This window comes from Theropithecus gelada, chromosome 2 (assembly GCF_003255815.1).
Source record: "Theropithecus gelada isolate Dixy chromosome 2, Tgel_1.0, whole genome shotgun sequence".
Taxonomy (NCBI): domain Eukaryota; kingdom Metazoa; phylum Chordata; class Mammalia; order Primates; family Cercopithecidae; genus Theropithecus; species Theropithecus gelada.
This window is the reverse complement of record NC_037669.1, coordinates 82,643,484-82,657,223: the sequence shown is the minus strand read 5'-3', so window position 1 is coordinate 82,657,223 and position 13,740 is coordinate 82,643,484. Positions and strand designations below refer to the sequence as shown.

General features: G+C 39.7%; 1 protein-coding gene and 1 pseudogene across 1 annotated transcript in view; both read right to left on the bottom strand.

Moving 5' to 3' along the window:
- The window catches only part of DNAH12 (dynein axonemal heavy chain 12), a 234,294-nt gene that overhangs the window by 205,057 nt on the left and 15,497 nt on the right, over positions 1 to 13,740 (bottom strand). The window contains exons 3-4 of the mRNA XM_025377349.1: positions 8,959 to 9,040; positions 8,738 to 8,764 (exon numbers count right to left, since the gene is read on the bottom strand). Of these exons, the coding sequence (XP_025233134.1) occupies positions 8,738 to 8,764; positions 8,959 to 9,040 (109 nt within the window). The remainder of the gene's footprint in view (positions 1 to 8,737; positions 8,765 to 8,958; positions 9,041 to 13,740) is intronic.
- On the bottom strand, positions 5,122 to 5,874 carry LOC112618351 (annotated as a pseudogene).

Sequence of the window (13,740 nt, the reverse complement as noted above, 5' to 3'; positions counted from 1 at the left end):
AGTATCTACAGTATGATGCATTTTGTATAAGATAAAAGGAAATAAGAAAACATACCTGCTCATTTGTAAAAAATTAAACACAGGAAGGATAAATCAAAAATTAATGACATTGGTTATATGAAAGAGTAGCTTGGAATAGATAGAAAGTATGGGGGCATGGGAATAGAGTAGAAGGGATGGGAGATGCTTCTCTGAGGTGTACTTTTGGTATAGTTCTGATTTTAAATCTTGCTGTTGTTTTACCTGCTCAAAGTATAAGTAAAAAATATCAACATAAATAAGGGAGAAAAGAAACTCCAAATGAAAACAAACAAACCACTGAACCTACCTGAATTTCAAGTTATTAATAATTACCTAGCTGAAAATGTATTCATAATTACCTACTGAAAAGGAGTGTAGAACTAACCAATACTGAACACAATATTTTAACCATATATCCTTATGCTAAGTACAAAAGACTATAGATGAAATTAAATTATGGTGAGCAGGTTTGTTTTTCACAGTAGTACGAGTCAGCAATTTTGAAATTATTTATGTATACTCTAGGATTTAACAAAATAAGTAAACCTTGTGGCTAATGGATGAGAGCCAGATTCCTCACTGTCAGAGAAGGGAGCTATGCATAGAGAAAGGGGGACAGGCTACAATGAACCCTGGGGTGTTACTGGAATAGGAGGTATCAGTATGAATCCATGGGTTTTGAGAGAGAGAGAGAGAGAAATAATTATTTTCTGGATCTTCTGCTGAGAAAGCCAGGAAGCAATGACACTCAGTATCGAGGAGCACATTTTACACACATATCATGGTTTTTAAATACCATTCTCCACCAAAAGGAGCCAAAAATCCCTGGAGAAATTACTGATTACAGGGCTAAAATAGAAAAAGTATATATAGCATAATCCTGGAACATCTTATTGTGCCAGAAAGTAAGGACGTGCTCAAAGAATGATGGGATATGTAAAAAAAGATGAGAGTCAACTTTAAGGGCTCCCACTGGTCAAAGGTGGAACAATTGAACTTCAAAATTAATAATAAAGCCAGGCCCTGTGGCTCATGCCTGTAATCCCAGCTACTCAGGAGGCTGGGGTGGAAGGATGGCTTGAGCCCAGGAGTTCAAAGCTGCAGTGAGCTATGATCACAACACTGCTCTCCAGCCTGGGCAACAGAGCAAAACCCCATCTCTAAAAAATAATTATTATTATTAGTAATAATACATTATAAGTTAATGGTTAAAACAAAATCTATAGTCCACACTGATCTAAATGAATGAATAAATGAAGAAAAAAATTATAAGTTCTTTCTTACTACAGAATTCCAACAAAAAATGTAAAAGAAATGATAGAAAAATTACTATTTGGCAACAACCACAGTAATCATTGTTACAGGCAAAGACGTTAACATTATGGGAACAGATAAAGCATACAGGGGAATTCTTTGTACTCTTTTCTGCAACTCTTTTGTATGTCTAAAATTAATTTGAGATAAAAAGATTTTTTAAATGTGTAGCCTAGGTGGACATTTTTTGTCTCTTACTTTTATTTTTTTTCAATTAGTTGCTCACTCCAAAATTCTTACAGAAAGACATTTTCTATGTCCACTCCATTAATGTACTGCTTAATCTTTTTTTTTTTTTTTCAGATGGAGTCTCCCTCTGTTCCCCAGGCTAGAGTGCAATGGCGCAATCTCGGCTCACTGCAACCTCCACCTCCTGGGTTCAAGCGATGTTCCTGCCTCAGCGTCCTGAGTAGCTGGGATTACAGGCGTGGGCCACCATGCCCAGCTAATTTTTTTCTTTTTACTAGAGATGGGGTTTCACCATGTTGGTCAGGCTGGCCTCAAACTCCTGGCTTCATGATCCACTCGACTCGGCCTCCCAAAGTGCTGGGATTACAGGCATGAGCCCCCATGCCTGGCCCATGTACTGCTTAATCTTAAAAGTCTTGTGATAGTCCTAAGTGTCACCAATTACCCTGCAAAATCAGACCAAAGCCTAAGAATCATCCTTGGTTCCTCTTTTCCTCACCCTCCACATGCACCCTATCTGAAAGTCCTGTCGCATTTACATCCAAAATATATCCTGAGTCTAACAATTTCTCTCTAGCTCTATTGCTATCACTCTAGTCTAAACTATTCTCTCTCACCTAGACTGTTATCTTGTACAACTACCTGGTTCTTCTTTTATACTTTTGCCATAGCCACAATCCATCTTCTAAAGAATCTAAGTGGGCTTTTTTATATAATTGTCAAAGTGACTTTTTATCATTAAAAGTAAATCAAGTTATGTTATCCCCATGGGTAGAATCCTCCAATGACTTCTGATTGCCACTCTGAGTAAAATCCAAGCACCTCACCATAGCCTATAAAAGGCCCTCATATTTGGCTCCTGATCCCCTTTTCAAGTTTATTTTATACCTCCCCATGAGTTCAATCAGCATGCTCTAGCCAAGCTGGCCTTCTTTCAGTTCCTGGAACACACCAAGTTGTTTTCTCCTTCAGGTAACTTAAACTAAGCTGTTCTCTCTGTTGGGAAATTCTCAACCCCAGGTCTTTCCATGGCTGGCTCCTTCCTACCATTCAGGTTTCCATAAATGTCACCACCTCAGGGATACCCTCTCTAACCACCTGCCTAATATGGCCTCGCTCCCTCACCAGTCACTATCGACCATATTACCCTGTATTTTCTTCAGAGTACTTACCACAATTTTATTTATTAAACAAAATAGAAAAAATTTTGTTTATTTGATTATTATATGTCTTCCTCATTAAAGTATAAGCTTCATAAGGGCTTATATGTCCATCTTGTCCATCAATCTTCAGCATCTAGCACAGGATCAAGTATGCATGGATATTTGTTAAGTATCTCACAAATAAATAAATTATACAGACAAAGATGATATTTTCTCAATACCCCAAACCTATAGCAGTTCTAGAAAGCAGGTCAGGGTCAAGCACTGAAATGTTATATAGAAAACTAAGCTTGAATAAAATTATTATATGACTATATAGTGAAAGGAAATTTATTGAATGTGGTTTTTGTTGCAGAAAAAAGAAAGAAAAAATGAAATTTAAATTCATTATTCTAATTACGTATATTTAATTTATACCTTTCTAAAACCATTTCATCTCCTAAAATAAAAATATGTTTGACCCTTAGAATTAAAGTATATAATCTTCCTTAGCAAAACACTATCTAAGTCAAGTGATGTACTTTCAAAATTTTTCCTGAAAACTTCCTGGCCTAGCATGGTGGCTCATGCCTGTAATCTCAGCACTTTGGGAGGTCAAAGCAGGTGGATCCCTTTCAGCTCAGGAGTGAGAGACCAGTCTGGGCAACATGGGGAAATCCCATCTCTACAAAAAAATAAAAAATAAAAATTAGCTGAGCGTGGTGCCTCGCACCTGTAGTCCCAGTTCCTCAGGAGGCTGAGGCTAGAAGATCGCTTGAGCCTGGGAAGCAGGTGTTGCAGTAAGCCAAGATCACTCCCCTGCACACCAGCCTGGGTGACAAAGTGAGAAACTGTCTCAAAAAACAGAAAAATTTTTTTAAAACTTTCTATATTATGCCCTCACTGTAGTCTCTTCACACTTCTATTATAACAGTTGTTATATTTTACTGAACATGTGTTTTTATATTTATTCATTCATCAATCATTCATTAAGTAACTATTTTTGGTGCTCAATATCATAGTAGTTGATTAAGAAGCAATTCCTGGCCGGGCATGGTGGCTCATACCTGTAATCCCAGCACTTTGGGAAACTGAAGCAGGTGGATCACTTGAGGTCAGGAGTTTGAGACCAGCCTAGCCAACATGGTGAAACCCTGTCTCTACTAAAAATACAAAAAATTAGCCAGGCATGGTGGCAAGTGCCTGTAATCCCAGTTATTTGGGAGCCTGAGGCACAAGAATTGCTTTAACCCGGGAGGTGGAAGTTGCAGTGAGCTTAGATTGCCCCACTGCATTCCAGTCTGGGTGACAGAGCAAGACTGTCTCAAAAAAAGAAAGAAAAGAAAAGAAAAAAGAAAAGAAGCTGCTGTTGGCTACTGTGGTCAAGACGAGATGAAGCTTTAAGCTAAGGCTAGGACAAGAAAATGACTGTTTTGAGAACTATATAGAGCTCTTGGGGACTAAGTGTATGGGAGGGAGGTAGTTGGGGAGGGGGAAAAAGAAGTTCAGATTCAGGTATTTTAAGCATGAGTAACCGGATAGATGGTGATAACAACTAGAATAGAAAATGAGCAAAAAGAGTCTTATGGAGGAAGCTTGTGGTCTTATTTTTTTGACACGTTGAATCTGATGTATTTGTGCAAAAAAGTCTCCAGGAGTCATCAATATATGAAAGGTAGTTGAAATCAGAAAAGGAGAGAATCATCCAGGGAGGTTCAAGGAAAGAGACGAGTGACTACAGCCAGTCAAGGAAGAGGAACCCATGGAGATAACAGAGAAATAATAGAGAACCAGATGAATAAATACAAGGGAATGTTAGAAAGGAAATAAATGGTCAGTGGTGTCAAAAGTCAGCTGAAATTGTCACTGTTTTTTATTTCAGCCATTCTAACAGGTATGTAGTGAAAATGAATCATGGTTTTAATTTGTATTAGCATAACGGCTAATGATGTTGAACATCTTTTGCATGCTTATTTGCCATCCATATATCCTCTATGGCAAAATGTCTGTTCATATCTTTCTTTTTTTGGGAGAAGGCACTTTATTTGTTACTATAACATTCTTTTTTTTAACAGATCAACCATAAGCATGCAAAAAGTTCTCCTCTGAATGAAACTGCTTCCACAACCTGTTGTATAGAAATGGGTAAATTACAAAGGTGATTCAATTTGGAGTTCTCTCCTTTTTTATAGCACTTCTAAGCTATGTGTGTGACACATACCACAGAGGTAGAAAGGATCATCTTTAATAAATCATATTCTTAATTGCTGAGAATTTCTGAAAATAAAGCTGGCAAAATGCTAAACCAAGCCTTTGATGAGTCCCAAAGGACCACAGATCCATCGACTCCTATTTGAAGAATTAATCCCCTGGAGTGTTCTAGCCTTCCAAGGGCACTTGATAACAAGATCCACCAGGCTCTGAACAACTTCACTAAGAAGGCTTCTAACCACTCTCATCTGCTGATTCTTTGGGCCACCCAGTCCTGCTGGCAGAGAGGGCAGCGATTGCTCTGTTTCACCCACAGGGACATGCAGCAGTTGCGGAAGGAATGATTACATTCTCCCACGACCACAACACAGTCCTCTTGTTTGTTTTCAGCTTGACATCTGAGACAGGCATCCATCACCTGGACTCTGCAAATGGCGCACGTAACGCACTCCCCGTCCCAGCTCCACACGGCCACCGCGTTCCACTTCTTGAGCTAGAACATCTTGTCGCCCCCCGACTTGGAGCCTGCGCTCCTGGACTGAGAGGTCAGAGCGTAGGGTTCCTCGCCGTCTTCCACGTCTGCAGTGGTAGCGCCGCGGAGCCGATGGCGGAGACATTTGGTTGGGGAAAGCTGGAGGCTGTGGCGGCTCTGTGGGGCCTCCCGACGGGCTACAGCGTCACCCTATTTTTCTTTTACCCATTTTATTTTCCTTCCTTTTTTGAGACGGAGTTTCGCTCTTGTAGCCCAGACTGGAGTACAGTGGCGCAATCTCGGCTCACTGCAACCTCTGCCTCCCGAGTTCAAGCGATCCACCTGCCTCAGCCCCTCTAGTAGCTGAGGTTACAGGTGTGTGCCACCACACCCAGCTAATTTTGTATTCCTAGTAGCGACGGGGTTTCACCGTGTTGACCAGGCTAGTCTCGAATCGCCCTCCTCGGCCTCCCAAAGTGCTTGGATTACAGGCGTAAGTCACTGCGCCTGGCCGTTTTTACCCATTTTCTAATCAGATTTTTTGCTTTCATACTGTTGAGTTTAAAGAGTTCCTTATATATTCTAGATACAAGTCCTTTGTTGGATAGGCGATTTGTGAATATTTTCTCCCAGTGTGTAGCTTGTTTTTTCATCCTCTTAACAGGGTCCTTCACTGAGCAATAGCTTTTAATTTTGATGAAGTCTAATTTACTGAGTTTTTAAAAATTTTCTGTGGGAGGCTGAGTCAGGAGAATCGCTTGAACCGGGGAGGTGGAGGTTGCAGTGAGCCGAGATCACGCCATTGCCCTCCAGCCCGGGTGACAAGGTGAGACTGAGTCTCAAAAAAAAACAAACAAAAAAAAAAAAAAAAAAAAAAAATCTGGATTGTGCTTTTGAGGACATACCTAAAAACTCTTTGCCCTAGGCTAGGTTTTTCTAAAAGTTTTATAGTTTATGTTTCTCCTATGCCTTTTTCTAATTTTTTTATAGTTTTATGTTTTACATTTACACCTATGATCAACTTTAGTTAATTTTTGTACAAGGTGGGAGGTTTAGGCTGAGGTTTTTTTATTTTATGGATATCCAATTGCTTTCCCCCATTCGTTGAAAAGACTATTCTTCCTCCACCGAATGGTTTTCGCAACTTAGTCAAAAATCGGGGGGATGGTGGCATGCTCTTGTAGTTCCAGCTACTCAGGAAGCTGAGGCAGAAGGATCACTTGAGCCCAGGAGCTCAAGATTAGCCTGGGCAGCAAAGAGAGACCCCCATCTCTAAAAAAAAAGAAAAAGAAAAAGAAAGAAAAAAGAAAAAATCAGCTGGCTATATACACTTGTGTGAGTCTATTTATGGGTCATCTATTCCGTTCCACTGATCAAAGTTTTTTTTTAAAGACAGGTGGAGGCTGGGCACGGGGGCTCCTCCTGTAATCCCAGCACTTTGGGAGGCCAAGGTGGATCACCGGAGGTCAGGAGTTCAAGACCAGCCTGGCCAACATGGTGAAACCCTTTCTCTACTAAAAATAAAAAAATTAGCTGGGCGTGGTGGCAGGCGCCTGTAATCTTAGCTACTCAGGAGTCTGAGGCAGGAGAATCACTTCAACCCAGGAGACGGAGGTAGCAGTGAGCCAAGATCGCGCCACTGCACTCCAGCCTAGCTGACAGAGGGAGACTGTCCCCCAAAAAAAAAAAAAAAAAAAAAAAAAGACAGTTGGAGGTCCGAGAGAGAGGTATAGAAAAAATATCTTTTGGCCAGGCAAGATGCCTCACACCTGTAATCCCATCATTTTGGGAGGCTGAGATGGGTTGATTACCTGAGGTCAGGAGCTCGAGGTCAGCCTGGCCAACATGGTGAAACCCCATCTCTACTAAAAATACAAAAATTAGCCAGGCGTGGTGGCACATGTCTGTAACCCCAGCTACTCGGGAGGCTGAGGCAGGAGAATCACTGGAAGTCGGGAGATGGAGGTTGCAGTGAGCCAAGATTGCACCACTGCACTTTAGGCTGGAAAACAGAGTGAGATTCCATTTCAAAAAAATAAATAAATAAAATAAAAAATATCCTTTGAATTTGGCAGTTAGTAGTTACTGGTGACATTCATGATGAAATGATGGAATTCCTAGAAGCCATATTGCCAAGAGCAGTGGGCTCAGTTGTGAATGACTGTATGCCTGGCTAGGAACAATGAGGATACTAAACACATACACAAAAATATTAAATACATTTGGCAATTTATACATTAAATATTTATTAATGTTTTGGGATTGTTGTGTATCAGTAATTATACCTAGTAAAAAGAAAGATCAACATTCAAATTCTCCAGAAATGTTGGGTGGCCAGGTAAGGAGGAAGAAGAGCATTTTGAAAACCAAAACCAAAACCAGGAAAAGCTAAAAAGAGTTTCTTCCAAATCTCCTAAATTCATAGAGGCTGAATTCACATCTTCAGTCTCTATCCCCCAAAGTGAATTTTAAGGGACTTGAGAAGCTTATATCCCATCTGAAAACATGCTGCATGATTTCCTCTTTCATGTCTCCAGCTCCGTATGTTTCTGTTATGCTTTGCCAGTAAAGAAATTTTACGTTTTTGTCTTTCCACCAATCATATCATAGTCCCCTGTTGTCACTCATGCAGTCAGTGTCTTTTTTCTTTTTTTTTTAAATCTCTAGCACCTAGCATGTAGCTAGCACATAACAGATTCTCAATACATATTTGCTGAGTGGCTACTATATCATTATATCAATATTAGAATACTCAATTATTACCCTAATGAAAAAGAGAGATGGATTTCCTTTATAACTGCCACTTTGAGTTTTTTTCAGTTGTTTGGAATAAGAATGAAAATATTTACATAATTAATCTGCAAATAGTGAATGCCAACAAAAATGTAATTCTTAAAACCCATATTGGTCGGGCACAGTGGCTCACACCTGTGTTTCTAGCAATTTGAGAGGCCAAGGTGGGAGGATCACTTGAGTCCAGGTGTTCAAGACCAGCCTGGGCAATATAGTGATATCTCATTTCTACAAATAATTTTAAAAAGTATCCAAGCATGGTGGCATGTGACTGCAGTCCCAGCTACTCAGGAGGCTGAGGTGGGAGGACTGCTTGAGCCCGAGTGGTGGGGCTGCAGTGAGCCAAGATCGCACCACTGCCCTCCAGCCTTGGTGACAGAGCAAGACCCTGTCTAAAACAAAACAAAACAAAAATCTATATTGCCATATTGTTGTTCATGCCATGTTTGTTCCCTTGGGAAAAGAAAATAAAAACCTCAGTTTCTAAATTTATTTGTTTTCTAGAATGGGACTTAGCAGGTGGTCTTAGAAGAAACTACTTTGCAATAACTTATTTTAACATTTTCAAACAAGAAATATAAAAACTTGAACTCACTCCTTTTTTTTTGATTTCACTGGTCATCTGTCAAAAACAAACAAGATATAATTAAATCAAGGAGAACATTTTAAAATTAATTTAAATTGTTTAAAAATTAAATATATAGTTTTAAATATATTTATTATTCCTTTTAAAAACACCGGTTATATTGAGATTGTCTTAACTACAAATTAAAATGATCTAAGGATAAACTTTTTAAAGAGAAAACATAAACTTACAGTTTGAGGATAATCAGGTGGTGGTAATAGAGGTGTTCTTTTATCCAGTGTTCTGTCTAAATTTCTTTTGGCTCCATCAATTCTGAAATTTATAGTTAGAAATATGACTCTCTTGATAACATTATCGTAAGTTACTAAAACATTACAATTTTAGCATTTTTCCAACTATACTAAGAGACATTCAAGAGTTATCTTACTGTATTTTTTTATGAGAAACAAATCCCAATAGACATTATCAATGAGACCTTAATTTTTAAATAATGCATATATATGTAACAGGGTGAGAATAAAAATCAAAATCAAATTTTTTCAAGTATAACTTACTGACCATTTTAAAATTAATCCCAATGGATAGTGGGCTCTTATATGTATCTCTGTTCAAATGTCTGCCAGTCTGTCAGAGAAGCCTCCCTGTATCCCCTATGTTAAGTAGCATCTCCTTCGTTATCCATCCATTTTATCCTCATTTATCTTGCTTCAAAGCACTTACCATCATTTTTATACAATATTTTGTAAACTGTTTTATTCACTGTGGTTATCCTCAGTGCCTAGAACAGTACATGGCACATAGTAGCTGCTCAAGAAACAGTTTACCTTCAAAACTGCTTATAGATTTTTTACATCCATAAGATATAATTTTCTCTTTAAATTAAGTTGTATAATCCTATTGTGTAATCCATTAATCTGTCAATAAATATTTACTGAATACCTATATTATGCAAATAACAATACTAGATCCTATTAAAATATAACAACAAATCTCAAGGACTGATGAACTGACTGAGAAGAAAAACAGAGTGCCATACAGGTACCCTGTGGTTCAGAGAGGGGACAAGTTCACTTTCCTCTGTGAAGGCCACATACACATGTTACCATTAGCAATGAGCTTTAAATGAAAGAGAGGATTTCAGGTGGAGACATAGTTTTCCTGGGATCTAAAAAACAAAGACCCCAAGGAACAGGAAGGCAAGGAAAGGATCAAAGGAGGAAAAAGGAAGCAGGGGTCGTCCAATCCACCCAAAGGTGACAGTGTCAAGTGGAGATAAGTCTGGAGAAGTGGATTGAAATATCCAGCTAAAGGCCTCAAAAACAAGCTTTTTAATCCAATAGACAATGGCGAGTAATCGAGAGGTTTTGAGCTTGGAAACATATTTAGGAAGACAAATCTAATAGTCTATAAGGCTAGATATACTAGAAGAGATGGCCAAAGAAAAAAGCATACAAGGGAATTTAAAAGAGAATTCAGAAAAGATTGGAGGGTGTCAAGTATGACAGGAATGAGGAAAAACAACAATTGAATGAGCAAAGGAGATACCATCAGATAGGTAAGAAGAGAACCAAAAGAAAAAAAAAGAAAAAAAAATCTGAAGGAAAGGGCATCCACTGGAGCCATAAAACCATAGATTGGTAGATGGCATAAAGAAGGACCATGTCTGTTTTGCTCACTGCTTTCGCCACACCACTTAAATAGTATCCATCAAGATGTAGGAGCTCAATAAGAATCTGTTGAATGAATGATCAGAATAGCATATCTGGAAATGATCTTGCATATCTAGTTTAGTACCTTACCTGATAGATGAATCCTCTCAGCAATATCAAGCTGTACCCTTGGGACTCCAGGGGCACAGCTTGAGAGAACCATGAAGTACTGTGAGATGGGTGGGGATGTTGGAAGAGAGGTGGCAGTCATGACTTTATTTTTTAAATTTTTGTGGGTACATAGTAGGTGTATGCATTTATGGGTTACATGAGATGTTTTGATACAACCATGCTATGCATAATAATAATATCAAGGTAAATAGGGTATCCATCGCCTCAAGCATTTATCCTTTGTGTTTCAAACAATTCAATTATACTCTTTTAGTTATTTTAAAATATACAATTAAATTATTTTTTATTATAGTTACCCTGTCATGCTAGCAAATACTATGTCTCTTTTTTTTTTGAGACAAGAGTCTCGCTCTGTCCCCCAGGCTGGAGTGCAGTGGCATGATCTCGACTCACCAAAACCTCTGCCACCCAGTTCAAGCGATTCTCCTGCCTCAGCCTCCCAAGTAGCTGGGATTATAGGCTCAGGCTACTAGGCCCGGCTAATTTTTTGTATTTTTAGTAGAGATGGGGTTTCATCATGTTGGCCAGGCTGGTCTCAAACTCCTGACCTCAAGTGATCCACCTGCCTCGGTCTCCCAAAGTGCTGGGATTACAGGCGTGAGCCGCTGTGCCCGGCCCTTTTTCTCTTTTTGTACCCATTAACCATCCCCAATTCCCTCCCTCTTCTCCCCGACTACCCTTCACAGTCTCTGGTAACCATCCTTCTATAATCTATCTCCATGAATTCAAAGAGTTTAATTTTTAGCACCCACAGATAAGTGAATGAGTTTAATTTTCAGTGCCCACAGATAAGTGAAAGCATGCAATGTTTGTCTTTCTGTGCCTGCCTTATTTCACTTAACATAATGACCACCCATGTTGTTGCAAATGATAGGTTCTCATTCTTTTTTATGGCTGAATGGCACTCCATTATGTGTATGTACCACATTTGCTTTATCCATTCATCTGGGTTCTTTGTTTTTGTTTTCTTTTTTAAAGCAAGTTTATTAGAGAAGTAAAGAAACAAAAGAATGGCTACTCCATAGACAGAGCAGCCCATTCATCTGTTTATGGACACTTAGGTTGTTTCCAAATCATTTTTTTGTTTTTTGTTTGTTTTTTGTTTGTTTTGTTTTTGTTTTTTGAGACGGAGTCTGGCTCTGTCGCCAGGCTGGAGCGTGGTGGCGTGATCTCAGCTCACTGCAACCTCCGACTCCCTGGTTCAAGCTATTCTGCCTCAGCCTCCCAAGTAGCTGGGACTACAGGTGCGTGCCACCACGCCCAGCTAATTTTTGTATTTTTAATAGAGATGGGGTTTCACCATGTTGGCCAGTATGGTCTCAATTTTCTGATCTCGTGATCCACCCGCCTCGACCTCCCAAAGTTTTTTTTTTTTTTTGAGACAGAGTCTCGCTCTGTCACCCAGGTTGGGGTGCAGGTAGCACGATCTCAGCTTGCTGCAACGTCTGCCTCCCAGGTTCAAGTGATTCTCCTGCCGCAGCCTCCTGAGTAGCTGGGATTACAGGCACCCACCACCACGCCCAGCTAATTTTTGTATTTTTAGTAGAGACAGGGTTTCACCATGTTGGCCAGGCTGGTCTCAAACTCCTGACCTCAGGAGATCCACCCCTGTTTGCTATTTTCATGTCTTCTTTTAAGAAATGTCCCATTTAGATCTTTTGCCTATTTTTAAATCGGATTATTAGATTTTTTTTTCCTACAGAATTTGTATTAGGCCATTCTTGCATTGCTATAAATAACTAAGACAGGTGTGGTGACTCATGCCTGTAATTCCAGTCCTTTGGGAGGCCATGGCAGGAGGATTGTTTGAGCCCAAGGGTTTGAAACTAGACTGGGCAACATAGTGAGACTTTGTTTCCAAAAACAAAAGAAGAAAAAGGAAATTTTAAAAAAAGAGCAATACCTGAGACTGGGTAATTTATAAAGAAAAGAGGTTTAATTGGCTTCTGGTTCTGCAGGCTGCACAGGAAGCATAGCAGCATCTGCTGTTGGGGAGGCCTCAGGAAGCTTATAATCATGGTGGAAGGTGAAGGAAGAGCAGGCATGTCACATGGTGAAAGCAGAAGCAAGAGCAGGGATGGAAGGCACACTTTGAAGCAACCAGATCTCACGAGAACTCACTATCATGAGGACAGCATCAAGGGGATGGTGCTTAACCATTTATGAGAAATCTATCCCCATGATCCAATCACCTCCCACCAGGCCCCATCTCCAAAACTGAGGAATACAATTCAACATGAGATTTCAGTGGGGTCACACATCCAAACTTATTAGAGTTGTTAGAGCTCTTTATATATTATGGTTATTAATCCCTTGTCAGATGGGTAGTTTGCAAATATTTTTTCCCATTCTATGGGTTGTCTTATCACGTTGTTATTTCCTTTGCTGTGAGGAAGCTTTTTAACTTGATATGATCCCATTTGTCTATTTTTGCTTTTGTTGCCTATATTCATGGGGTATTACTCAAGAAATCTTGCCCACTCCAATATTCTGGAGAGTTTCACCCAGTTGTTTTCTTGTAGTAGTTTCATAGCCTTAGATTTAGGTCTTTTTTTTCTCTTTTGAGACAGTGTTTCAATCTTGTTGCCCAGGCTAGAGTGCAATAGCATGATCTTGGCTCACCGCAACCTGCGCCTCCTGGGTTCAAGCAATTCTTCTGCCTCAGACTCTTGAGTAGCTGGGATTACAGGCATGCACCACCATGCCCAGTTAATTTTGTATTTTTAGTAGAGACAGGGTTTCTCCATGTTGGTCAGGCTGGTCTCGAACTCCCGACCTCAGGTGATCCACGCGCCTTGGCCTCTCAAAATGCTGGGATTACAGGCGTGAGCCAGTGCACCCGGCCTAGGATTGTTTCTTCTATATCTGTGAAGAATGTCATTGGTATTTTGATAGAGATTGCATTGAATCTGTAGATATTTGGGGGGTAGTAAAGACACTTTAACAATATTAATTCTGTTGGGCTGGTCATGGTGTGCTCCCAAAGTGCTGGGATTATAGGAGTGAGCCACCATGCCTGGCCTGGGTCTTGTTTTTTTATCCATTCAGCCATTCTGTGTCTTTTAATTGGAAAGCTTAGGCCATTTACATTCAGTGTAATGGCAGGACTTACTCCTGCCATTTTGTTATTTGTTTTCTGGTTTTGTGATCTTCTCTTCCTTCTTTCCTTCC